Genomic DNA, 27,032 nt, shown 5'->3' with positions numbered 1-27,032 from the left:
GATGTTAGAAACCAAACATAGGCCTGTTCAAAATGGTAGCTTAAAACCATGTTTAGGGTTCTCACTGAGGGAATATACCAGTAAGAAGAGTACAGAAGAAATGAAGAACACCATTTGAATGAATGCAAATAAAGGTTGGGAATCTACCTCCAGATCTCTAGATCTTGCCCAATTGGATTCATTCCACTTGCTTACTTTCAAGTTCTTTATTTGGAACTGGCCAGCACCTTCACAATTCTATTGTTATTTATAATTTTAGCAGCCTCTAGTTAATGTTCCAGAGCAGTGCCTTTCAAAGTCTTTTGACTGCAATCCACAGTAAGAAGTACATTTTGCATAACTATTGAATATATGATATGCATGTCTGATGATCTCCACTTAAAAAAATGCTTGTTGTGACTCATTAATTTCAGATCCCATTAATGGGTTAGTACCTGCAGTAGAACAAATGGCCTGAGATTCTGGTACTGCTGCATATATCACTAATCTTTTAATTTCTTCATAGCGTTTCCTCTTTCTCTTCTAGATCTAGGAGCTCAGGATGCTATTTCTTAATTTGCTGGAGACATTACAGTTTCAACTTCTCCTTTAAAACCTGGAGCATGTAAATTGTTCCTAAGCCTGCCATGGTCTCATTTTCCTAGTACTTAAAGGTGTTTACTTTGTGTCTGGCACCCTCACTTTTCTAAGGCCTCAGACCTTTCAGAATAAACGATGAAGAGGAAGCAGTTGAAAGAAAAAAAAATGTTTTGAAATAATAACCCCACTTCCACTTATAGGAAATAACTGAAGTAGGAATTCTGTTATTTTTGGAAACCTAGCTGGATGAATTGCTGCAGTGGAAAGGTTATAGACTTATTATTTAACTTCCTGAAATGGAACATAAGTAGTACAAACATGCTTTCAAATGTGTTTAAGAAAATACATAAGTTTCTTAAATCAGGTTGTGTTTATTAAAAGCAGAATACAAAATACCTTGGGATTCAAAGGTTGCCTCTTACAAAATTTATTCCCTAACAGATTCTGAATAAAACAGTTAATCATTTTAAGGGAGGTAACAAAAATTTTAACAATGATACATCTGGTTGCAGGCTGAGTTTATTCAAAGCTCTGAGACCTCAATTTGTTCCTCCAAATTTTCCGCCATTAATAGCCCAAAACGATTGCTTCCCTCATAACAGCATCTAGTGTCTGAGGTGGTTCCCACTCTGTTCTTTGACCAGCTGGTACCACGTTTCTTTTGCCTTCTTTTTTTTGAATTTGATTTACCCTTTGGAAGGAATAATTCAGCAGGGGCATATGACCTTATGGCATTGAACAGATGTTCGTATAGTTGCTTTGCCTCAGGGCACATGCTCAGGAGACTTTCCACAGAAGTTGATGTTAGCAGTTCTTGGCATAGTCCATGCACCAGGCTTCCACTATACAGTCTGTTCAACGGGAGAGAAAAACAGAGTTGTTGGTAAAGCATAGGTTCAGTGCAGAGATAATGGTCATTAACATGGCTTCAACAAATGCAGCTAAACATTGAAAACTCTTCTTGCTTCTTTAAATTATTTTTAAGATAACTTAAACAAACAAACAAACAAACAAAAACCTGTGTTCCTTGAAGGAAGATCTGAGTTATTACAAACTTGGCTAGTGATACTTAAAAACTTTTTACCAACAAATGATAGATGCTTGCTGGGTCTGCAACTAGCCAAAAGTTCAGCAGGCCTCTTAACACTTCAAAGAAAAGGAATTTAAAATGTCTGATAAACCAAACAGGCAGTCTGTTGAAATATGAGAAAATTTAGTGGCAGCACTTGCAAGTTCACTGATTCACTTGCACTGAACACCTACTTCAGAAATACAAGATGGGATTAACTGGAAGCCACAAATTTAATATATAACTTAATGTCAGAGTTGATTCACTGGTGCCTTAGCAACTGATCTGCGTAAGTTCATCATTTAATAAACTCTAGTAACGCTGAGATTCAAGAATAGTCCTGCTGAAATAATCATGAGGAGAACTGTTTGGTTCTGTTTTTCTCTGTTCTGTTGTAAAGGGATATATGGTAGCTAGAGAGGATCCAGTCAAGAATGACCTAAATTATTTAAGGAAAAGGCATAAAGAATTCACAAGTCAAAGTCCAATAAATCTTATTGGTAGAAGGTTCTAGGGGTAGCTCAGCTATTAGGCCCAGGGAATCTATTAACATTATTTACTGTTTAGGAAGCTTTAGACCTTAAAACATTTAAAGTCATACCAGCATATTTTATATGCCTCCATTCATGTATCACTCAATTTATTTGACAAATATTTAAGTACTTACTACATGTTAGGCCCTGGGGTACAAAAGTTAATAAAATAGCTAAGTCTGTGTCCTCACAGACCTTACATTCAAGTGGGGAGAGACAAAGCACGTCTATAATCTCAGCTCCATTTGCTAACAATCTCCCCTTTATCTTCCTCTCTCCCTCTGGGATCTCCTGGATGGACAATCACCAGGATGTCCCAATCCAGTGAATGTAGCACTTTTTCAGTGGCCCACACCCTACTGCTATCCTTTCTTTTCTTACTCAGTTTCAACTCCATAGTCAAACACATCATCACTTCCTGGCATACAGGTTGCCTCTCCCTTCTTCATACTTACCCGGCAAAACAAAAACCCTAGATAAAGTTCACTGAAGCATCTAATAGTCATCTCACTAGAATTAAAAGCTCCATGACAACAGAGATTTTAAAAAATTTGTTTTGTTCACTACACTCTAGCACACAGGGGCTTAAATTTGAACGAATATGTGAATAGTTTGCCAAGTAGTAAGAAATGCAATTTACAAAAGTCCAAAAGAGTAATAGGACTAGAGTGACTGGAAGTAGAGAATAATATTCCAGAATGGTAATCATAAGAAGCTTCTATAAAGTGATATTTGAACAAAGACCTGAGAGAAATGAAGGAACAGCTGCCTCTTTTCTTACTTTATGGGGCGGTTTTTAAAGCTCTGATCTAATCATGGGTACTTTCGGGGAGTATGGAACAAAATTAATATTTCTCCTTTTTCCAGCTCTTTAGCTATAATGGTGATCCAAGACCAATTATACTAAGATTAGTTTTTTAAACATTAACTTACGTGCTTTAAGTATAAATAAAAGTGTTTACTTCTGTGTGCAGCCATCTGAACTAGTTTCCCGTGGTGCTTACCGAGTTAGGTCTGGTTCCGGGAGAGGAGTGGACAGCAGCTGATTGAGATACATCCCCATCTGCAGACAGCACTGCCACTGACAGAAGATGTGAGCTGTGTCTAAGTCCAGTCTCGTGCCCGGCCGTGTCTGCTCCTTCACTCTCTGGAACTCTTCATACAACATCCTAGCACCAACCTCCCGCAGCTCTTCCTTATCTAGACAAAGAAACAACCCAAGGGCAGTATTTCCAAAAACACTGTATAGCTTGTAATTTTCTCTATATATAGAACTTTGAATTCCATAAAGAAAAAAAAATTAGTTTAAATAACCAAAATGCTTTTCTCTTCTGGCTCTTTACTATTTTAACGTCAATGTAAAAGCCTTGCTGTATAAATTGAAATATTTATACTGAAATGCCTTTTTTATGACAACCTAACTATTCAACCCCAAATTATTTATTTTTTTTCCCTTAACATCTCTTCCACTGGTTTACTACCTGACCTTAAACACCTCTGCATCTGAACTCTACAAACCCTAAATCTGTCTCTCTGAAAAATACAAATTACTATTAAACATCATTCTCTTCACTGTTCTTGTTCACTAAATTTCCTTCCATGGAGGCCTCTATGCTATAGTGCACTTAACACAGCCTCTGTGTTCAAAGCACACTAACTTCTGCTTTGTGGGAGGAAAACAAAAGCATGACTCAAGGAGAATATGGTCAGTCATCTACGTCACACAGCAGAGGATAAGAGGCAAGAAGCAACAACCCTAGGCAAGAAAGAGTGCTATGTGTGTTCAACTGTAAGCTTCTGCATGTTTGCTTGTGTGGGGGAGTGCAAAATGACACTGGACCAACTTGAAAATAATAAAAAGGAGGCCCACCTTTTACGAATTAGCGAGCAGCAAGGCACTGAGCCTGCCTGGGTGCAGGGTCCACAATTCCTAAAAGAAAAGAAACAGACCCTTGACGTGCCCCTTCTGCTGGACTCAGGTAAAAACTTCACAGGCTTGTGCCCTGAGAATGTTCTTAAATGAGAGAAAACCAACAGTGGGCCTTAACTTGTTTTGCATTAAGTTGGCTGTACTAGAACAACAGTCTCTTCGGACAACAACTCTCACACTTGGGAGTCCTGGAATCTAGGCTGATTCATTCTCATTTAACTTATTTTTAAAAGTAAACTCCAGTGTAGCACTGTCCACCAGAACTTTCAGCAAACGATGAACTGTTCTGGATCTGTGCTGTCGAATTCAGCCTGTAGCCATATGTGGCTACTGAGCACTTGAAATGTGCCTGGTTGTCAAGGAGAAGCTGGTTTTAATTAAATAGCCACATGTGACTAGTGGCAATTAGATTAGATATTAGCACTGTTCTGGAGTGTGATAATGATTATACATGTTTAGATAAAGTGTTACAGCATTCATAATCTTTTAAAGGGAGTAATTCCACTGCAGAATTGAAGTGCTCCAATGCATTCTCACTTATTTCACCTGATACTTAAATGCAGTTGAAACTACCTTAAGGTGTATTTCTATAATAGAAAAGTTACTGTTTCTAGCATCACTAACACACGAATTGAAACTTACAGTGGAGAAGAAATAATAAAACAGCACAAGCATGAATGTTTATTAGGACTGTAGGTATTCAGAAATTTCACCACCAGACTATTTTAAATCCGTTTCTAGTGATGTTGCTGCTGTATTGATAGGGCCAGGGTACACAGAAGACAATGTAACTGGCACATTATACATTCTGACTTCAGAGATTAAAGCATTAGGTGCCACAGAGCAGGTGGGATTCCGCAATATCAGCACATCCTAACTGCTGGGCCATTGTCAAGCTCTGCAGCACAGAGCCTGGCACACACAAGTGCTCAAAAACATCTGCCAATGAATGAATGGTATTTTAGTGCCTCTATTTCTAAGTTTTGGATATAACTGATGTGAGGAAATAATCCAAGAATATTTTTTCGTTTGTTTAAACTTGTATTACATGCAAGTAACATGCAAATATTTACTCCTGGAATTTCCAGATACCTACCAGGGCTGGTTATTATGGCATGTAAGGGCCCCATCAGCATCCCTAGCAGTAAGGCCTGGAGGTGATGCAGTTTTGCCTTGGACTCTGTGTGCTGCAACCAGTAGCAACTGACAGAAATGGGCAGCTTCAGTGAAGAAGGAATTGGTTCCAGGATGGTCTGTTTCACCTTCAGGGTGTCAAACAGAAGTATCTGCCGTTTGGCCAAGGAGAGCTGAAAATACATACCAAACATCCTGCAAGTTACTTTGGGGAATGTCTTTATTGTTTTTCTAGTATGAAAACACTTTAATGCAAATGTATTGCTCTGTCAGTTTCTTATCTTCCTGAGGAAAGAAATCAGCCACCGGTGCTTAATAAATATGGTTGTATGGATATATTGTCTACCCTCACTACACAGCCCTTACTCATGTCATCCCATCTTCTGTGTAGGCTGGTGAACATCTTCAGCGGATATATCACTTAGGAAGCTTGTTAAAAAATTCAGTTTTCAGGTCCCACCCCCTAAATTTTGATTCAGTAAATTTGAGAGGAACCCAGGAATCTGCATTTTAACTATTCTGCTTTGAGAAACAAAGATCTATACTTAGACATATTCTTACTTGTCAGTGAATATTCAGTCCCCACCTTCTTCATGGTGCCATTACCGATCACCTTTAGAAGGCAAACTTAGATTTTATGTACCCTTTGTGGTATATCAGACAAGCTTCCGTTTGTTTGGGTCCTGTCTCCTGTCCCTGCCCAGGTGAATGTTTTATTATCTTTTTGTTTTTCCACACAGGGATTGTTGCAGGGTAGCTGCTTTTAGGTGAGACATATAGTCAAGGGAGACAGGAATATTGAGGAGTACCTTACTGCTTGCAGTAACACACCACACTCACTTCTATGCCATGTGTTAGAGTGCCCTTCAAATAAAAGGGAGTTAACAGCTATGAGGACTTCAGACTTCTTGAAATAACTTTACCTTAATGAATCTTAAGAACCGTAAGGGACCTTCTAGGTCACACACTTCTAAAATAAGGACATTAGGACTATTAAAAGGGCACCTTCAGAAGAACTTTATGATCAAACTTTAAGAGAGAAAAAAACCGTTGTATTCCTAGTGTCAACGTGCAGCCAGAAAAGTATTTTTCTTAACTTTCTGAAAGGATGAAACATTGCTCAGCATTTTAAAAACCAGTTTGTCATCAGTGTGTTGACAGCTGGGAATCGACATGTTAACCTTGAAATATAACACATCATAATTGACAAAATAGTTTCATCACTGATGCAAGAGAGTATTAAATATAATTTATAAACGGGTTTAAGATTTTGATACTGGTAAACTTCTTAAAATGAGAAATATGCAAAATGCTTTACAGTAATCACTGTTATGGGAAGTAGCAATTAACAAACAAAAACTCTATGATCTTAACGGGTAGGAAAATGCACCAAGTAAAGCTAAGGAAATACATGAATTCTTTTCTGACCTATAACTGCTCTGCTCACAGCCCTTAAATCTGGTTAACTTTTATCCCATGTGACAAGTCCGAAAGCACAAGCCCGTAGAAAATCCCACAAAGAAACAGAGACCCAGAGAGAGGCTGGTCCTGGCACTGTCTTAATCCCAGAGAATAGTCCACTTCCATCTCATCTTATGATTAACCTCCCATTGCTTAGCTTGAGTGGAACTCTATCCACTGCAACTAACATAACCAAAATGGAAACTATGTGGTTACTGTGGGAATTAAGTAACTATAAAGTTTCTGTTACAATAGCTGGCACAAAGCAGATAAATGTCAAAAAATTTCTATTCATATTGTGCATTTGTCTTTGGAATCACATTTGAACCTGATACCATTTAGAATTATCATGTGCTAATGAGAGTTAGCAATAATGAGGGAAGTAGAGAACTGATGAGTTTATGCCTAGGGAAAGCTAAAAGATCTCACCATACAGAAAGTGAACTTAAATTTTTACCCTGTTTTGAATACAGGTAAGTGAAGAGAACACTTAAATCAGCTCCACTTAGCAAGAAGGATAATCAGCATGCTACACTTATTGGCTCAACTGGATTTTTATATGGGGGAAAATGTGCCCTGATCCTTATGTCACACCATACACAGAAAAATCAGTTGCAGACAGATCATAGATATAAATATGAAAGGAAAAAAAAAAGAAGTCATGACCTTGAAGTAGGCAGTACTTTTCTAAGTAGGTCACAGAATTGATAATCATAAATAATAAATTTAAGCTGGACTATATTAAGAACTTCTGTTCATCAAAACATATTAGAATGAAAAAAATCTACCCAAATTCAAAAGGAATTTGAGAATCTGTTTACATGCTACTTGACATAGGACACATATATAGAAATAAAAAGCCGAAAGAAAAATGGGCAAAAGATTTTGAATAAAAAATTATACAACAATACCCAAATGGCCAACTGACACATAAAAGGTGCTCAAAAATAAGTCATCAGAGAAATGCAAATTTAACATCCACCAAATTGGCTAAAATGATGCCACCATACAAATATCAGAATAGCCAAAATTTAAAGGATAAAAACCACAAAGTGTCAGGAGAGGTGTGAATTAAGAGGAACCCTCATAAGCTGCTGGTGGGAATTAATTGGTTAAACCATCTTGCAAGTCCATTTGACAATCTATCTTGTAAACTAAACACATGCATATCTTCTAACAATTCCACTCCTAGTGGTATATGCAATAGAAAGTGTCCCTATTTTCAGTAAATGATGTGCACCAGAATGCTCATAGCCCTACTCATAATTGCCCAAACTGCAAACTACCCAAATGCCCATCGACTGCAAAATGGAAAAATCAATTGTGGTATATTCCCACACAGCAATGAGATATAAATGATCAAGAGCTTCCCACAGTGATGTGAATCTCATAAACATCAAGTGAATAAAAGAAGCCAGATGAGAGAATTCCTATTCTATGATGCCATTTTTATAAGATAAAAAAAGTTAAAGCTTTTCAATGTTATTACAGGTCTGGATAGTGATTACCAGAGTGGGAAAAGAGGGGCTGCTCAAACCAGACATTAGGCAAAGCTACTGGGGTGCTGATGAACGTTCTTTACAGGGTAGGTGGATTGGTAAAAATTCATCAGACTGTACAATCTGTGTACTTTGTGTACTTTGCTGTGTGTACACACTCAGGGAGGGATGAACTGCAAAGTGGCAAGGGGAAACTTTTAGGATTGTGGCATACATTCATTATTTTAGTTTGCAAGATGGATTCACAGATGTAAACATACATCAAAGTGCACTTTAAATATGGGCACTTCCCTGTACAGCACTTCTCAATAAAGCCATAAAAAAAGTTTTAAAAACTCTCCAACACAGCACCATTTATGTTGTGAGGAGAAATGTAATTTTAGCAAAATATCATCATTTAGAATGTTGCTAATTTGCTCATATGGGAAAAGTTTAATAAATCCCTTCTGTTTGGAATTTGACTTATGCTCAACTTTCTACTTCTGTAACCCTGGAAATGTGATAAAGTTAGTTTTTACTTAGCGTGGTAAAAATGACTCTTGTAAAATTGCATCTAGATTTGTATAGCTGAACTGTAAACCCAGATGAGGACATCATATCGTGGGGCTTCCTTTGAGCATAGTGACCTATAATTAGGCATGGCCCTTGCAGGGGGCCCAGAAGCTATGTTTATGGAATTGTTACAAAAAGGGAGGGGGAAGGAGGCCAATGAGACCTTTTCTTTCTTTGAGATATAATTCACATGTTATAAATTCACTCTTCTATTTACTTTTATTTATAATTTTATTTTTATTATGTTCAGTTAGCCACTGTATAGTACAGCATTAGTTTTTCATGTAGTGTTCAATGATTCATTAGTTACATATAACAACCAGTCCTCATCACATGTGCCCTCCTTAATACCCTCACCCTGTTACTTGATCCCCCAAACCTCCCTAAAAATCCTAAAGCAATTTTAATATATTTATACGCTTGTGCAAACATCACTAATTCCAGAACATTTCAGCACCCCTTAAAGAAACACATCACATGAACAGTCATTCCTCATTGCTAAGGAGGCACTGACACCCACCTGATGTGGATCTCATTTCCCCGTGCCTGAGCAGGCACTAAATGCGGAGACTAAAGAATTTAGTGTCTAGCCAACAGTGTAGGCCAGCTATTGGCATTACTACATTTCAGTCTGGATAATACCTTGTTCCTGGGAGGGCCTGTCTGGTGCATTTTAAGATGTTTAGCAGCATGCTTGGCTCCTTCCCACTGATGCCAGTAGCAACACTCCTCCTTCCCCCAACTACCTAGGTAGTGATAATCCAAAGTGTCTCCAGACATTGCCAAATGTCCCCTGTGGGAGGTAGGAGGACAAATCATCCCACCGGGGAACCAGTGGTGTAGATTGTTGGAAAAACTCCCACAGGAAAGGAAAGCCTAATTCAAAGCTGCTGGGAAGCTATGGTTGCTGTCCTATAGGCTTGAGTAGACTGGTACCAGGAACGGTCTATGAGAGTCTCATGAATCTGAACATTAGTTGAATTTAAGAAAACTCTCATTGCCACTACAATTGGCATTTTAAGTTTATCTGCACTTAACTGTAACTTTAATTGTGTTAGCATAAGCAGTTTCATACTTATTTATAATTTTTTGAGAGAGTGAGCCCAAGGAAAGGTGTGAGGGGGAGGGGCAGGCTCCATGCACAGAGCAGAGCCCTTCTTGGGGCTCGATCTCAGGACCCTGAGATCAACACCTGGGCTGAAATCAAGAGTCAGATGCTTAACTGAGTCACCTAGGTGGCCCTCTATTTATAATTTTTAATATATTTATGTAGTATTACAAACAATAAACACTGGAATCCATAAATTATTTTTTATCTTGAAAAGTGGACTGCTCAGAGTGTTACTCAGGTTTAAACAACACTGAGTTAGGCTAAGAGTCATATTTTCAACATCAAACTAATCATTATGATGCCATAAACCTAAAACCTAAAAAAAAAAGGTCCTCATTGACAAAAATGAAAAATTAGACCCAAGCAAGCATCAGTATTAATCTTAATTGAAATCTGATGCAATCTAAGATATTCACCATGCCTTTGATCAGTACCTTCAAGGCTCACTTCTTTTTGCAGCTCAGAATTTTTTCCTTTTCCTTGTTTTCTAAAGTCACATGACCCCAATTTATTAATAGCTAGTATCAACAGAATAGCAGTAATAATTGCAGAATAACACAGAATACCGAAGTAGAATGGAAATGGCAGATCTGGGGCTAAAAGACCTGGGTTTGAGTCCTAACACTGCAACTCTCTGGCTGACATATCACACAGTAACCTACTTTTGAGTCCTAGTTTTGTCTGCTATGAAATGGAGGGACTAGAGCAACCAACGTCATTTGGTTATATTGAGAGAATATGCATGAAAGCACTTTTTAAGTAAAGTACTTAACAAAAATTAGATTAGCATCACAAACACTTACCTCAGTCAATTTGCTTAAGTCCGCATGATCCTTGGGCAGTGCTACTGCATTAACAATCGATGTTTTGATATTTTTATTAATCCTTTCCACTTCGCTGAAAGCTAGAGGCTGAGAAGGCAATGCCTTCCAGGACATATTTTCCAGATGTGGAGAGGCATTCAAAAGAAGCCCATAGATGATCTGCCGAATGGGCAGAGATACTCTGTGGGCATTTGGTTGCTGCATATTTTCCACCTGTGTGTGAAGAATGGTCCTTCTTAGCACCAAAGCATCGCTGATGAAAGGAGAAAGCTGGCCTTTGGCCAAAGCCACTAATACCCACTCTGGTAAGTCCAGATTCAGGGCGGCTGGGCAGGCATAAGTACCATGCTGGAAAAAGTCCTGCAGCTTCACCTGAGATTGCTGGTATTCTTCCATGGAACAGCAGAGAATTTCCTTAACATTTTCACGATCCTTTTTTGGGAGATATTTCAGAACATTATCGAGTGCTTCAATAGGGTCGGCAAAATGAGATAACCAATTCAGAAGTCCCAAAACTCGGTGGTGTCTCCTCCCCTTAGAATTGGTAGCTCCAAGAGGAAGATGTACTTTACTTAAGAATGTTTCTATGATGGGCAGATTAATATGATCATTTCCACATAGCACCGCAAAGAGAGGTAGTAGAGCTTTATTCATATTGCTGAAGTGATGGCAGAGTGCATCAAGGGAAAAGCACTTGGCAGGGATATAGCAGTCTTGTGTGCCTTTGATAGTGTTCACATTTCTCCACTGAAAGCTATTCAATGGGCAAAACCCAGTTTTTAGGTCAAAGATGCAAAAGTCACTATCTGATGATAACACAGGGCAATTCCAATGATTAGCCAGTGTCATAATGTCCCGATCTGCTTCTGAAAAGCACTGGACAAAACACACCTGTAGCTTGATCAAAACCTGTATGAACACTTCTCGGATGAGTAAAGGACACACATACCCACCCCCACCAACAGAAAGGGAATGAGCCATCTGGATCTTTTCTCTTGCTCGATCCTTTAAAGTTTTAAGCTTTTTATCGGAAATGTCACATCCTCCATCTAATACAACATAGGGACAGATATTACAAGCAAACAGTGATTCAAAGAATTTTTGTGCAACATCTGCAAAAGAATCATAGTCCCCTCCATACCGAAGTTCCAAGTTTGAGTTGAAGCAGAGCCGATGGAAGAGAGCATAGCCATCAATGACAATTTTTGTGTCTCGCAACTTCAAATCAGTGAAGAACTCATTACTATGATCTTCCACAAAACTCATTAGTCCTCGAATACCCATGATGACTGAAGAATTTAAAACAATAGAACACATTTTCAATTGAAGCTGTTTACTGGGGACCAAGTCATCATTTCCAGCACCAAAAACCAACAGCAAATGTTATGAACAGCTCTTTAAACAGCACATATTAGGGGTTAGCATCTCAATTCTTACCTAGAGGCTCAGGCAGCACCAGCTAGCTGAGTGCATTCTCATTTTCTTTTGCTTTCCCCATGTATGATAAGGCACAAATGCAATGGTTTCATGGAGTTTGATCTCTAGATAGGAATGGAGGCTGTTGATTTTAAAAGAAAATCCGTTAAAGCCCATTACTGACATACTAACAAAGACTACTGTGGATTCTGATACTGAGATACGTAACAATCACCGTCCTACAACACAGATTATTTGTGTAGGGTCAAAATAAAAAGTCCTAAACTATAAAAATGATACCCTCCTCAATCTCATAATAAATCAGAGAGCACCTGGCTTCAGTTAACTAAAGTATGTAGGGTCAATAATACACAACCAGTTTTTCTTTATTGACAGTCTAGGAATTTCTTTTAGGCCTTGGCTTGTTGTTGGGCCCAGCTTAACTGGCATAGTTTTGAGTAAGGAAAATGACTGCTTCATGAGCATAGGGGGACTTAACTCTCCAGTTTCACCCTCACCACAGGCTCTTTCTATCTTCTTGTCTTTGCTTATCCGGTTTAGTACCAGGAAAATCGTTACTTATCTGGCTAACTGAAGTCACAGCATGTGTGTTACTAGCTTTTCCTTTCGCCTCATGCTCCAGTATGGCTCCGTATGGCACTGTCTTTATTTAAAACCACGAGATTTTGTCAACCATGGATTTCTAATGCATTAATTTTGGTTTTTAAATATATTTCATTAAAATATATTTACCTTGATTACAGACTTTTGGGGCACCCTCTTGCATTTTGCGCGCCACTCAATTCACCCTAATTTTAGCCCTACCCTCAGCACTTCATCCGGCATAGCAGTTATTTATGTCTTGCAAAGCTTTGCGTGCTGGATAGGAGAAAGGCTCACTGAAGGTCTGATGTTTGTCGTCAAACACGGGCCTTTATACATCACGCTACCACAACCCTCACAGCTCGCTACCCCGACCAGAAGAGGAGCCCACCTGCATCTTCCTCCCAGGGCACCAGCCCTTCCATTAAAAGACAGCAGGAGCCCCTGCTTGAAACGCCCGCACGTGAGAGTCCCACCTTCAGAGCGGGAACCGGAAGTCTCCGCGTATGACGTCACTCGGTTCCCCGAAGCCAGTGATACCAGGCTGCGCCGGGGGCCCAGGCTCTCCCGGGCCTGGAGGCGCGATGTCCCTAAAGGCGGGCCGGGAACTAAGCTCCGAAATGGCGGCTGTCAGGGTAGGAAAGCCAGGCGGATCAGGCCTGATCGTCTTTCCCCGCCCACTTGGGTCGGTGCACACTTCCGCCCCGTGCAGCCAGGCTCCGGCTTCCCAGGATGCCCCACGCCGTCTCCCTGGCAACGGCGCCCAACAACCGTGCCGGGAGGTCTTGGAGCTCTGCGGCGCGGCTGCACCTACGTGAGACTTGCCCAACTTACGTCCCAATTACGGGTGGGACTGTTGGCAGGCCGCTTCTCCGCCCTCGACTCCGAAAGGTATGCGCTCCTCGGGGCGTGCCGGGCTCCCCGAAGCCGGGGAAGGTGATGGCTTCAGGCTGCCCCAGCTGGGGTCCGCGTCCGTGGGCCTCCGTACCCGCAAAGTCTTCACTTCTCTCAGCTCTTACCTCCGGGATCTGCTCCAGTCCCCGGAGAATCGTGTTGCCGGCGCCGCCTCCACAACGTTAACCCGCTTGGCGAAAGTGTCATTTTTTTTTTAAACAAAGTTGAGGCAAGGAATGTTCGTTTGACCTTTAAGGTTAGCGTTCTCCTTTAGCAGAATCTGGTGTCCAATCGGCTTCCTCTCGTTTATTATTACCAGGGAAGAGAACTACTGACTTCAACCTGTGATAAATACTCTCCCTCCCTGACCTTTTGCCCCAGCCAGGCTAGTTTTACCTCAAAGGGTCAGTTTGCAGGAGATGATCTCTCACCTTTCTCACGGTTTCCATCCAACTTTCTAAATCTTCTCTTCCCTCTTCTCACCACTCCCCCCGTCCCCCCGCCCCCCCCCCCGCCTTCGGCAGCGGTCGGCCCGTTGGACTCTTGTTTGCCTTAAGAAAATTTATTGAACACCTGCTCTATGACAGGAGCCAAGGATACAAAAGATAAGGTGTGTTCCTGGCGCTCAACTTCATTCACAACCTTCTGGAGGTGAGGGCGAGGCAACATTGACAACCGAACAGACGTTCTGGAAGCTAGGACGTTCTGGAATCTAGACGGCAGGGGACCTACTAGGGTTGCTCTGTGGTTGCACAGAAGAGATGAATGGGATCGATGGCCCATTCGATGGGATTGCAGGGCTGAGTCTGGGAACCTCGTCCCGAAGTACTCTGTGGGTCTGGCCAGACTGCTTAGGCGACATGGCTGAGTTTAAAAGCTCATTTACAAATAGGAGTCATTGGGAAATTGGATTCTCAGAACTGTTTTGTTCTTCACTAAACACTTCCCTAAAATACGGAAAATTACTGGTGATCTGAAGGGTTCTTTTCAGTTGAGAAGCATGTGAGTCCATATATTTTTCTTAACACCTTAATTTGGCCATAAAGTAGCACTTTTATGGGAGCACAGAAAGCAAACAAAATACACATCTGGAGGCCTGCTCTTTAGTTGTTTTTGCAGTAGTAGACTTCACAAATGTTTTCTGTGATCTTGATAATCTGACGTAATTTTTTATTTATTCAGGGATTTTGGGGTATGGGCTCCAGCTTTGAAGTTTCGACGCAAGAGTAATGTTGTATGAGCACTGAGCCACCAGATGATCTGGTTTCTTTCTTCCTTTTTTTTTTTTTTTTTTAATTTTATTTTTAAGTAATCTCCAAACCCAACATGGGGCTCAAACCCACAACCCCAAGATCAAGAGTGGTGTGCTGTACCCATTGAACCAGCACAACTCCCCTATTTTTAGTTGTTTTTTGTTTTGTTTTGTTTTTTGTTTTTTTAAAGCTCATTACCAGAATACTTCTCACTGGCATCCAGTAAAACTTAACCGATCAATGCATTATTTAAAGAAGAAAAATGCTGTAAGTGGACATTTACTGTTTGTGTTCTAATCCAGAGATTTTTGTATTTGTCACTACCATGTGAAGTTTGTTGATCATATACCCCAAACTACACAGATAGCATCTTGTTTTATCATTAAACATACTAAGTTTTTGTCTTATAGCTTTGGAATGAAAACTTGACTCCAAGGCATAGACAGTCTTCAATTTAAAATCATGTTTTTTTTTAGATTTTTAAACAAAATCCACTTTTCATGATAACTAACAAAACATTTTACATTTTGATGAAGTAAAAGTGATTTTACTAGGCATACAATCATATAAAACAGCTCTACTTTTCATAATCCTGCTGTTCATTTATAGTTCCTTACGGAACTATAACACATTTATATTTAGCTATCATTAAAATACAATTTATGGTTTGAACTGCATTTGTGATACTTCTTGTTTCCAATCCAGAGAGATTACTTTATACACAGTGTATATTATAACTTCAGAAACTGGACCAGAATTTGTTTAGGATGGGAAAAAAACTTATTCTGAAGTCTTTATTCTTCTTCACATCTATTCTAATAAATGCAAATACCATGGTTTAATGTCTACAGGAAAAAAAATTCTATGCTGACTTCTAGTTTAATCCTAACTCACTATTTGTTAATCAAAACAGACATAAGGTGGGAAGAATTACAAAAAGAGTGATGCAAATGTATGATTTAAGGAAATTATAATGTTCTTATATTTGGATTTTTTTTAAAGCAGTAGGTGGGGAGTATAAATCTTAAACAGATTGTTTAATTCTAACTCACTTTTGCCATATTTGGCTGTCTTCTACTAGAATCTGCTAGTATTGCTACCTTTTAACATTTTCCTCTCAAGTCATTAAATGTGATGTCATTGAATCCACTATTCAAGGTGCAGGTATTAATGTCAAAAACTTACATTTATTGTTAGGAATACTTCAGCATTCTTTGTACCTGATCTCTGGTCCTTTTCACTTTTAAGGGATTGACCATCACTACTTGGATGAATTTGGCCATCTTCTAGGAGACTTGAATGTTAAATTTCTATAAACAAATAATCCAGTTCTCTCTTGTTTGGAGCAATGCTGAAATTCCAAGAGGCTGCTAAGTGTGTGAATGGATCAATAGCCATTTCTACTTATCCGAAAGACCTTGATTGCAAGAAGATATGTCCTTGAACAAAAACTTGGTAGTGGAAGTTTTGGAACTGTGTATCTGGTTTCAGACAAGAAAGCAAAACAAGGAGAGGAATTGTAAGTAAAAATACTTCATACAAATTTTGAGTTGGATGCCCTGTATGCATAGCTCTTAGCTGATTAAGAGCATGGAGTACCATTTGCTCGTTGCATTTAAGATTCTAAGAATTTAGTAAGTGATAGAAAAGCTTCTTGAATGGTGTCTTAAGCTAAGATTTTTACAGGCATTTCAGCAGGTGAGTGAATTACCTAAATGACCTAGAATAGGGAAATGGGGTAGATGAAGTGAAAATATCATTTTTATGCATACCAGAGTCTCAATTACAACATTGCTTCCACTTAACTTGATTGGAACTTCTTGAATGAGAAAGTAAGAATTGTTTATAATGATGGCAATTTTAGAAATGTTATGAAATGCAAATAAATGGTAATTCACCCTTGAGGTGAATAGGGTGTACTAAGGGAAATATCGCATTAGGGTTTATGAAGGAATTTTTCTAAATCTGTAGTCATACAGCTCTCAAATTAGACATTTAAACCAAACACGGGCTTCATCTAAAATTAGCTTAATAATATTAAGGACCCTCTTGCTACTTCCTTTTCTTTGATTTTGTTCAGACCCTTAAACTTTCATGGTAGAGAAAAACTCACAGTGCTGTTGGATGGTATGTCTGTTACAGGTAATGATGAATCTTCTTTTCTAGCTTGAAGTTGTTTGAATTTTCTACAGTGAAAAGTTAGAACTGAAGCTCAGATGAGAAACTTGTATATCAGAAACACAGGAAAAAGAGAAAGCAGAAGGAAGATCCAGGACATCAGCCCTTAACTCCAGAAGAACAGACTTCCATCCCATAATCTATTCTTTTTTTTTTTTCAGAAGTTTTAAGATTACTCTAAATTCTTTGAGCTTTTGCCCATTAGACTTAAAATCAGTGTGATAAACATTTTCTACTTCTTAATATTACATAGGAATGATAAAGGTAAATGTTGATGCTACTATCTTATTTTCAAAATAAACTTTTTAAGTGGTCTCTATGTCTAGAATTTTAAGAAGTAATTATCTAGAATTTGTAGTTTTCAATAAATTACTACATGAAGAATGGTGACGACGCTAGCACTTCTCTGGTGTCCTTAGAGCATGCTTCATGGCTCCTATCAAAAAGAATTCTTTTCCATAAATCCTATAGGTATGATTCCAGCCATGTAGAACAGGATGATAAATTTCTGAAAATTACTAGAGTACCTTTATGGAAACATTGAGAGTGAGACCTAAATCTGACCCAGAACTAGTAAAAATCACATTGTAAATGATGTGGGACTACAATGATGAGCAAACAGTCAAGAAAAAATTCTTGAGACATTTTCAGTGCAAAAAGGTGCTTTTATTTTAACACAGGGATAGGACCCATGGGCAGAAAGAGCTTCAGTTTTACTGTATGAAGCCGCTGGTTATATGGTTAGTGTTCAAGGGGGAGGGGATGTGCAGGGAGTATTAGATCATACATGTTTTCTTCAAATTTCTACTTGTTAAACTACTTTTGCAAGATTTCTCTGGTGCTTATCATTCAGCTTGATATTAATCATCAGTGAGATAAACAGGCAGTCATGAGACCCTTTATAAGAATGTAGCAACCAGTATGTATTTGATCCTTATTGGAACTATGCAGGCTATAGATCAGCCTTCTGGGCTAATGGTGAACATTTTTCTGCTTCTATCCCTGATCATAAAGACTATATCAATTTTGGTTTCTTCAGTGAGTAAGGAATGTAAAGAATTTTAAGAGAATTCACAGGAGGGCTAAAAAGTTGAACAAAGGGATGTAAAATAATATACATGAAGAACAAACTTGAAAGCTTCAGACTTGAGATGATGGGTGAGTAAAGTGTGTAGCTGTTGGGGAGCAGAGGGAGAGAAATGAGAGAGGAGGGGGCTGGTTGGTTGGGAAGTGATTTGTCATTAACTTCCTGCACTTGCACTACTAGTCTGAAAACACCTAAATTAAGCTGAATATGGCAGATGAAGGCTAGATGTGTGGAATGAATCCAACAGTGAGGATAACTGACAAGTTATTTGATATCAGAAAATCAAGTGTAGAATCATTCTCATCAGAATCTCTATAACATATTACATATAGGCTACATTCAGCCTTCAGATGTATTTTGTTTAGCCTGTTGAATATTGTTTCTTTTTTAGTCCAAGTTAATTGCCACTATTTAAAGATGAGCAGTCTCATAAAAATAGAGCTTTTCATTTCTCTTGGGGGAGAAAACCAAACCAAAAGATTTGGTCATATTTGCTAACATATGGGCTGGAGATGGGTAGCAACCACCCCCCCCCCCCCTTAGTTAGACCCTGTGCTCTTTAATTAGCCATGTGTTGCCACTCTTCACTGTGTCTTCACACAGCTATATCACACCTTTCTACTACCTGCCTGTATTTGCAGACATTTGATTTTAGATCAATTGATTTTAGAACTCTCTGCTAAAATCATGAAGAATCATGGCTATGGCTGCTCACAAAATTCTAGAATGGTAGAAGGAAGGCTGTAACTTGTTACAGTGAAGACCACATGCTTTGGAGGTGAACAGGTCAAGATATAAAGCCAATCTTATTCTTTTTTTTTTTTTTTAAGATTTTATTTATTTATTTGACAGGTAGAGATCACCAGTAGGCAGAGAGGCAGGCAGAGAGAGAGAAAGAGAGGAGGAAGCAGGCTCTCTGTGGAGCAGAGGGCCCGACTCGGGCCTCGATCCCAGGACCCCGAGATCATGATCTCAGCTGAAGGCAGAGGCTTTAACCCACTGAGCCATGCAGGTGCCCCAGCCAATCTTACTTGTTTTTAAAAATTTTATTTATTTATTTGACAGACAGAGATCACAAGTAGGACAGATGCAGGCAGAGAGAGAGAGAGGGGAGGAAGCAGGCTCCTTCTGAAGCAGAGAGCCCAATGCGGGACTTGATCCCAAGACCCCAGGATCATGACCTGAGCTGAAAGCAGAGGCTTTAAACCACTGAGCCACCCAGGCGCCCCACCAATCTTACTCTTAACCAGAAGATTAAGTTTATGCAGTTTTCTAATCTGAGCTTCAGTTTTCTTATCTGTAAGATGGATATAATACTTCATAGGATTGTAATAGGGTTAAATAAGATATCTATCTATCTACATGTATAAAATATCAAGATAGATATTATAAAGAATATACAATATATAAATATAAGATATATTTATAAATAGATATACATTTATTTGTAAGAGAGTACCAAATCCTAACCACTAGACCACCAGGGAAGACCTTATAAATTTATCTGTAAATAGATGGATAAAATAGAGAATATTATCATATTACCTTATGGATATCATTCATAGCAGTTGAGATACATCTTATTTGTAAATAATCAAACTTAAAGGAATAATTAAAGGAAGCCTAATAAAACTTTAGTCATCACCCAATAACTGAAATTGGCACACTCTATTAAGTGGCAGTTTTACTTTTTTTTCTTTAAAGATTTTATTTATTTATTTGACAGATAGAGATCACAGATAGAGAGGCAGACAGAGAGAGAAGGGGAAGCAGGCCTCCCACTGAGCAGAGAGCCTGATGCGGGGCTCCATGCGAGGCTCAATCGGGGCTTGATCCCAGGACCCTGAGATCATGACCTGAGCCGAAGGCAGAGGTTTTAACCCACTGAGCCACCCAGTCACCCTGCATTTTACTTTTAAGAGAAAAATCTCTCAAAACAACCTGATCTTAGCACGTGATTTTAAAACCTTATTCAAGGATCTTTCTTGAGATTGTAGCAATTCTGTTGGCATCTCTTCTTTTTTATCTCTATGGTTTTCCAAAAGCAATTGTTCCTCAGAATGTTGACCTTTTAGCTACATAAGATAGCACCTCATCAATGATTATGTTTAAAACATGTACAGAGGCAGGAAATTAAACTCTTACTTTTTTAGATTCTTTCCCCAGAATGTTGACAGTTGAATCTTCAGTTTGTGAGCAAAGAACATTAATTAGTACCACCCATTCACCGAGCAATGTGATCTGTCAAGATTTTAAATTGTGCTTTACACGCTAGGCCATAAACATAGGGAATTGGTTAATGTCAGAGATGGGTAGAAAATAATACTTTCTTTTTCTTTTTTAAGATTTTATTTATTTATTTGTCAGAAAAAGCACAAAGCAGGGGGAGTGGCAGGTGGAGAGGGAGAAGCAGACTCCCTACTAAGCAGGCAGCCTGAGGTAGGACTCGATCCCAGAATCCTGGGATCATGACATGAGCTGAAGGCAGACACTTAACTGACTGAGCCACCCAGGAATCCAGAAAATAATACTTTCTAAAAATATATCTATAATTTTTTGAATGCTGTTCCCTTAATAGATCAGAGAAGATCTGACTCTATTGTTTTGTAGACATTCCCCTAATATTTTAAGATTATAAGGAAAGTATATCATAATTTAATATATACCGTGAGTCTGAGATGGCCCGCAGACACTTATTAATAGCCCGTGTGAAATCTAGGTTTATGTAATAGGCACTTTTAGATTTAATGAAAGATTTTGACAAGAAGGAATGGCTGTTCTTTTCCATCAATGCATTGCAATTTATCATTATGCCACTTGGGGGCATCACTCCACCATTGACATTTTTCATATACTGTGAATTTGTGTATTTTAATTACAATGCAAATACCACATTCTTTTATATTTTTATTGACTTTCTGCATTAGCTATGGAATTAGAAAAAAGCTACAGACGTGACCTTTGATTAATGTGTGTTTTGAGAGAAAATTCTTTCTGTCATAAAGATCTGTCATTCCTTTTTTAATTATCACAGTAGAATAAAATTGAACTTAAAATGAATCTTGAATGGCATAAAGGTTTTTCTTTTATTCTGCATTATGAAATTTATAAAACAATATTTGAGAATATTTTCTTTCATAATTATAGAAATTTTGGTCTAATGAATGTGAGGATATGATAATGTTAACTCATATTTATAAATACTGTTCTAATTCTACTTCATAAATTTATATTTTTGTTAAGCTGTCAGACTTTTTTCTTAAACAAACCCACAGATTTGGATGAGCTAAAAAGTTCTTTGGCTCTTAGCATAGTGCTTGTAACTTAATAGAAAAGAGTTGTTAAGGAAGTAGGCTTAAGTAGGCTTAAGGAAGTAGGCCTAAGATACACGATGAAACTTTTACATGATTACTTATACATGATTAATCATAGCCATGTTGCAATGAATTTCAACATTGATCTTATCAGCATAGAATTCTGGTTATAATTGTGTTTTAAATTTCATCAACTTAAAATACAGTGACATTATTATTTAGAGTTGGTTTTGTGCTAGTCTTTTTGTCAACTCCTAAATATTTATGTATTAAAGCTTTGCTTTGTACTAAGAACCAGTGAGGAGACTGAAGCAATAGCAAGCAAAGGCTTGGCCACAGGAGTTTCCAGTGTAGAAGAAAGATGCAATTAACATACATAAAACAACTAGCAAACAGTATGTTTAAACATCTGTGTGGCGGGTTGCTCTCAGAGATGTTGGCCACTGTCCAGATCCCTTCCTAGCTACCTATGGTCTTTATTTTACTAGTTTCTGTGCATTATCAAGAGCTTTCATTTTTTCCCCCTTGGTCCTGTCCATGTAAATATTCAAATATCTCCTCCTTTAATTGTGTACGGACACATTGGCCTTTGCCTAAGTATGTCAACATGGTTATTGTGGAAATACTTTCTCTCTCCACAAAGCATTTCTTCTCAGTATCAAATGTCTACAGCAGACAAGGACTGTAGTTAAATTGGAAGATTTACCAAGTCTTTAGAGAAATGTCCTCAAACCCGGGCCCTTGCCTCCTGGGAGAGCTTTTGGGCCTGTAGCAGAGCAGATTTTTAGAAGTCCTAACAGACATATTTCCCACCCAGACATAGAAACAGAATGGAGGAGACAAGGCTAAGAATTGCTGGTAGAATTAGTCATACTGACAGCAGAGGGGAGAGGTCCTTAGACTCTAAGAGTGTGGGAGGTGAGAAGTCATAAAGGGGTAACAACAATAATAAAAATAAATAAATAAAAAATAAATAAATAAAACAATAGTCTGGGTCCATTATTGTCAGATAGCTCTGTTAAGTCCAGTCTCTCCTGAGAGCATCTTAAACTTGTGGCCCAGTTCCAGAATGTTCTATTGAGATACAGTCGTCAGTGGGGCTGGGGCTAAGGGGGTCAGGATCTTTGAAGGACAGAACGATCATTAAAGCACCACACTAGGATCCGGTCTTCAGTTTTTCATCTTAATATACCTAGAGATGGTCAGTGTTGGTAGGGGCTCATGTTAACTAAATTCAGACAAGACAGATCTGTAAATCATGATGCCATTTTTTTTTTTTTTAAAGATTTTATTTATTTGACAGACAGAGCACAAGCTGGGGGAGCAGCAGGCAGGGGGAGAGGGAGAAGCAGTCTTCACCGCTGAGCAGGAAGCCTGATTCGGGGCTCGATCCCAAAATACTGGGATTATGACTTGAGCTGAAAGCAGGCACTTAACCTACTGAGCCACCCAGGTGCCCATGATGCCATTTTTTAATTCAGGGCCTAGAATGAGTAGTATCTCTTTTCACGTGCCCTTCCACCATTTTCTGATGCGAGTTCTGGAGAAGCTGAGTATCTTATCAGAGGTGAAAATGTAACCAAAATGATGTAAGGGGAATAATTAGACCTTTTGCTTAAGCCAAATAGAAGATCTCTTCCTCATGACAGGGAACATTGTTCCAAAATGACCATTTTTCTCAGAACTGTCAGACCCAAGGTGTATCTCTGGAATAGCTCTGGGATGCTCATACATTCAGTTATCTTTACAGTACCTCCTTTCCTATAATGAAAGTCATATGCATACATTTTATAAAAGTGCAAGGGTGCATAAAGTGGGAAAATAATCTATAATCCTGCTATCCAACTTCTGGTCTCTCTCTGTGTTGACAAATATTTATTCACTCCTTCTAAGGAAACATATGGCATTGGTCACTATGGCTCCCTCAGAGATGAGACTGAAGGAGACTTACTTTTCCCTTTGTGTACATTTGATATTTTGTGCCATGTATAAGATTAAAAAAAAAACACCCCCAGAGTAAATAAAAATAAAAACAAAAAACCCTCCACATGTTCATTCAACGACCATTGATCAGTATTTGCTGATCACCTACTCTTCAAGGAGTCAGGTGGTTCTCAACCTTGGCCAGAAAATGGAATCATAGTATTTTAAAAATACACATTCAAGTCATACCCCAGTACGTTGTTTTAGTTGGGCCACACCATAGGCATCTGGATTTTTGAGAGCCTCCAGGTGATTTGAATGTGCAGCTAGACTTTGGAATGTTGGTCTAGTGGAAGAGAAGAACACTAATTGTATAATCATAAGAGTAAAAGTGATTATAAGCTGCCATATCCATTGTAAAAGGAAAGTCTTGGTTGCTGCGAAGTGTGATAGACCCATGGAAGCTGGCAGCATGGTGCTGGACGAGGCACGGCTTCCTGAGAATGTGTAGTTTCCACCGAGACCTGAAGGATGATTAAGAATGAGCCCATGGTTTTCTCACTTTATTAGGCATCAGAATTGCCTGGAGGGCTGTTAAAATGCAGATTGTGGGGCTCCACTCCCGGAGTTTCTGATTTAGCAAGTCTAGGTGGGCCTGAGAATTTGCATCTCTACCAGCTGTTGCTGCTGGCCTGCAGACCATACTTTGAGGATCACTGAACTAGACAAAAGGGTGGGAGGATAGTTCCATTCGGTGTATGCATAATTTTCCATCTTTTTTCTTTTTAAGCACTAAAATATAGATATTTTCCCAGGTTACTAAGTACTCTTAAAAGTGTCATTTTTAAATCCTCACATAATAGTCCATTGTATGGCATTGATATCAGTTAGTTCCCTCTTGTTGGATATGATTCTGGTAACCTTTTTGAAGTAGAAATAAAAAAGTATTGTACCTTTCAGCATGCTCAGAGGTTTAATATAACGATTTTTCCAGCATATCGTTTCTGACAGTGGTATAACCCTGGAAAACTAATGAAGAACCAAGCTTCAATCACTGAGAAATGGTGGGCATTCTGTGCCATTCCACTGAGGCATATTTAGGCCATTTATGAATTATGGCCACATTTGCTGATATGCTCAGTTGTAATTAGGAAAAAAGGACTTCATCCATTTTCAAATTTATTTTTGACATAGTGAGGAGTAAAGAAATCAGTTTTCATATTGTGTGGAATGAACTTGAAAAGACTTCCTTCCTTCCTTTTTTTAAAAAAATTAACATATAATGTAGTATTTGCCCCAGGGTACAGGTCTGTGATTCATCAGTCTTACACAATTCACAGCACTCACCAAAGCACAAACCCTCCCCAATGTCCATCACCCAGCCCCTATCCCTACCCTCCAATCCTCAGCAACCCTCAGTTCGTTTCGTGAGATTAAGAGTCTCTTATGGTTTTTTCTCCCTCTCTGGTTTCATCTTCCTCCATTTTTCCCTCCCTTCCCTTATGATCCTCTGTCTAGTTTCTCAAAGTCCTCGTATCAGTGAGATCATATGATAATTGTCTTTCCCTGATTGACTTATTTCGCTTCACATAATACCCTCTAGTTCCAGCCACCTTGTTGCAAATGGCAAGATTTCGGGGGATTTTTTTTGATAGGTGCATAGTATTCCATTGTATATATACATACACATCTTTGTCCATTCATCTGTTTATAGACATGTAGGCTCTTTCCATAGTTTGGCTATTGTGGATGTTCCTGCTGTAAACATTGGGGTGCATGTGCCCCTTCAGGTCACTACATTTGTATCTTTGGGGTAAATACCCAGAAGTGCAATTGCTGGGTCGTAGGGTAGCTATTTTCAACTTTTTGAGGCACCTCAATTCTGTTTTCCAGAGTAAAAACCTTCCTTTATGTGTATAAATTTTCACTGTTTATAAAAAGGAACATTTTTCCTCTTAGCAAATTAATAAATTGATTATAGAAGCCTGACAGTGTCAAAAAATAATTAAAAATGAGAAGTAGTTCTTACCTGAATGTGTAGATTTTTGTAATATTTGAAACAAGCTTCCCGTGCCTCAGAATGTGAGAGTAATTTTCTGCTATGTAATAGCTGGTAGCATTCTTTAAAGCTAGTGTTTATATATTGCACCTACTGACACCTACTTACAGATTTTCTGTCTGATCTGATCATTTTAACATATCCTTCCTTTCACTTTTGACTCATTCTAAACAAAACATTAATGGATTTAATGAGTCCAACTTTGAGCTTATTTTATGTACTCTTATTAAAGCTGTTATTTCTATATTATGACCAGGTGTTCTCCCCAGTGGGTATCTGTGATGGGAGGACCAGTTATTGAGTAGGCTGAGTTAGTTTAATAGGATTCAGTGGTTGTGTGGTGGAGTTATGAAAACAATTGGGAGGAAGCTAATGATTTCTTTCTGTTTTGCCCTGCCAGAAAACCGTTTTCATTGTAGTGATCAATTCTTTCTCCCTTAAAATCTTTGCTCTTTTGAGAGAGATTATAATATGAGAGCATATTAAAATTTCTTTTAAAACAGCTCATGTTCTGGAGGATCATGTGCATCAGTTCTTGTTAGGTAAATGTGGGAAGGGTTAATTTGAACTTGGACTTCACTTTGGGCTTCACCACCGGTTCTCTATCTGTAATAAAGTCAAGCCCCTGAGCTTCTGGCCATCTTACAACATTTACGGTTCGGGAGATAGAAAGGAAAAAGAAGAAAAAACACAAGGGTGCACAGTTACTTTGACTTACCTCAGTCATGGTAATGAAGTCGACATTTGGGGGTAAATGATTTACATTTTCCTGAGGCTGCTTTGTTGCATGTATTAGCATAGAAGAAGCCATGTGCTTCTTTTGTGGTTTTTAATATTTACCAATGAGACATGACTAATAAATAAAATATTTTAGGATGAGTAGGATGTAGGAAACCCCTGTTTCATTTTGGCTTGGGCAAAAGCCTGCTTTGAAGACTGAATCACCAAGAAGCATTTAGAAAGAAGAAAAACAGCTCACAAAAAGCCTTTTTAAAAATGCTTTTTTCTTTCATTGCTATTATTTGAAAGAAAATAGAAGTGAATTATTGAAAATACCACAGATAGATTTTTTAAAGATTTTTAAAGATTTTATTTATTTATTTGACACACAGAGAGAGATCACAAGTAGGAAGAGAGGCAGGCGTGGGGGTTGGGGGGAAGCAGATTTCCCGAGGAGCAGAGAGCCTGATGTGGGACTCAATCCCAGGACCTTGGGACCATGACCCCAGCTGAAGGCAGAGGCTTAACCCACTGAGCCACCCAGGTACCCCACAGAATAATTATTGACAGGAAAAGAGTGTAAGCGAGTATGGTATATTTATTAGATTTTTAGACTGTTTAAATTCTTTGCTTATTTCACTCTGTTCTTCTGATGTATTGTTTTGTTGGATTTGTGAGCAGGCAAGCTAATGGTTTTGCCAATACTGAATAATGCCCTTGGAAATAAGGAATATTATTCATTTAAATGGATGAGATGGGGGCATATCTAAATTATTTTGATAAATAATAATTTAAAAATGTAACTGGATATGCTGGTCCCTTTACACTGTCATTGTTGACTACCACAAATTTTTAAAATATAAGATTTGTGTAAGCCTATTTTTTAAATGTTA

The 27,032-nt window shown here is 38.6% G+C and overlaps 4 protein-coding genes across 11 annotated transcripts in view; 2 read left to right on the top strand and 2 right to left on the bottom strand.

Moving 5' to 3' along the window:
• Positions 1 to 17,355, top strand: part of ATP2C1 (ATPase secretory pathway Ca2+ transporting 1) — a 182,851-nt gene extending 165,496 nt beyond the window's left edge. For 5 of the 7 annotated variants that reach the window (XM_013061420.2, XM_045088919.1, XM_045088917.1 and 2 more), the window contains one exon: positions 3,194 to 3,753. In XM_013061420.2, the coding sequence (XP_012916874.1) occupies positions 3,194 to 3,289 (96 nt within the window). In that variant the 3' untranslated portion in view covers positions 3,290 to 3,753. Of the gene's footprint in view, positions 1 to 3,155; positions 3,754 to 16,106; positions 16,378 to 17,024 lie in introns of those variants that run through there. The other 2 variants (XR_006609236.1, XM_013061421.2) reach the window with 2 other exon arrangements.
• LOC123394454 (protein asteroid homolog 1-like) lies at positions 927 to 3,135 on the bottom strand. The gene is made up of 2 exons (XM_045088923.1): positions 2,563 to 3,135; positions 927 to 1,430 (listed from the first exon to the last, which is right to left on the bottom strand). Exons 1-2 carry the CDS (start codon positions 2,685 to 2,687, stop codon positions 1,103 to 1,105), a joined length of 453 nt encoding a protein of 150 aa, XP_044944858.1. The 5' UTR covers positions 2,688 to 3,135; the 3' UTR covers positions 927 to 1,102.
• On the bottom strand, positions 3,245 to 13,389 carry ASTE1 (asteroid homolog 1). Of its 2 annotated transcripts, XM_013061427.2 has the most exons (6): positions 13,188 to 13,385; positions 12,130 to 12,250; positions 10,672 to 11,981; positions 5,208 to 5,418; positions 4,052 to 4,111; positions 3,245 to 3,381 (listed from the first exon to the last, which is right to left on the bottom strand). In XM_013061427.2, the coding sequence occupies exons 3-5, from the start codon at positions 11,974 to 11,976 to the stop codon at positions 4,062 to 4,064; spliced, it is 1,566 nt and encodes a 521-aa protein (XP_012916881.1). In that variant the 5' UTR covers positions 11,977 to 11,981; positions 12,130 to 12,250; positions 13,188 to 13,385; the 3' UTR covers positions 3,245 to 3,381; positions 4,052 to 4,061. The 2 variants fall into 2 exon arrangements, with proteins under 2 accessions (XP_012916881.1, XP_044944857.1); XM_045088922.1 differs by lacking the exons at positions 4,052 to 4,111; positions 5,208 to 5,418 and having other exon boundaries at positions 3,281 to 3,381; positions 13,188 to 13,389.
• Positions 16,207 to 27,032, top strand: part of NEK11 (NIMA related kinase 11) — a 242,372-nt gene continuing 231,546 nt past the window's right edge. Inside the window, 2 exon segments of the mRNA XM_013061426.2 lie at positions 16,207 to 16,269; positions 16,271 to 16,377. Coding sequence (XP_012916880.2) covers positions 16,207 to 16,269; positions 16,271 to 16,377 — 170 coding nt within the window.

Source organism: Mustela putorius, unplaced genomic scaffold, assembly GCF_011764305.1.
Source record: "Mustela putorius furo isolate JIRA1106 unplaced genomic scaffold, ASM1176430v1.1 tig00003834_pilon_pilon_pilon, whole genome shotgun sequence".
Lineage (NCBI taxonomy): Eukaryota > Metazoa > Chordata > Mammalia > Carnivora > Mustelidae > Mustela > Mustela putorius.
The sequence above is the reverse complement of the archived record's forward strand: the minus strand, read 5'-3'. Positions and strand labels throughout refer to the sequence as shown.

Excerpts from the sequence above, each read along its gene's own strand:
- LOC123394454 (XM_045088923.1), bottom strand. The coding sequence starts at position 2,687 with ATGACTATTAGATGCTTCAGTGAACTTTATCTAGGGTTTTTGTTTTGC. Across the intron at positions 1,431-2,562 it reads GACTATGGAGTTGAAACTGA|ACTGTATAGTGGAAGCCTGG; the intron begins GTAAGAAAAGAA and ends CCCGTTGAACAG.
- ASTE1 (XM_013061427.2), bottom strand. The coding sequence starts at position 11,976 with ATGGGTATTCGAGGACTAATGAGTTTTGTGGAAGATCATAGTAATGAG. Across the intron at positions 5,419-10,671 it reads ACTTAAGCAAATTGACTGAG|CTCTCCTTGGCCAAACGGCA; the intron begins GTAAGTGTTTGT and ends ATGTATTTTCAG. Across the intron at positions 4,112-5,207 it reads TGCCATAATAACCAGCCCTG|GAATTGTGGACCCTGCACCC; the intron begins GTAGGTATCTGG and ends CTTTTCTTTTAG.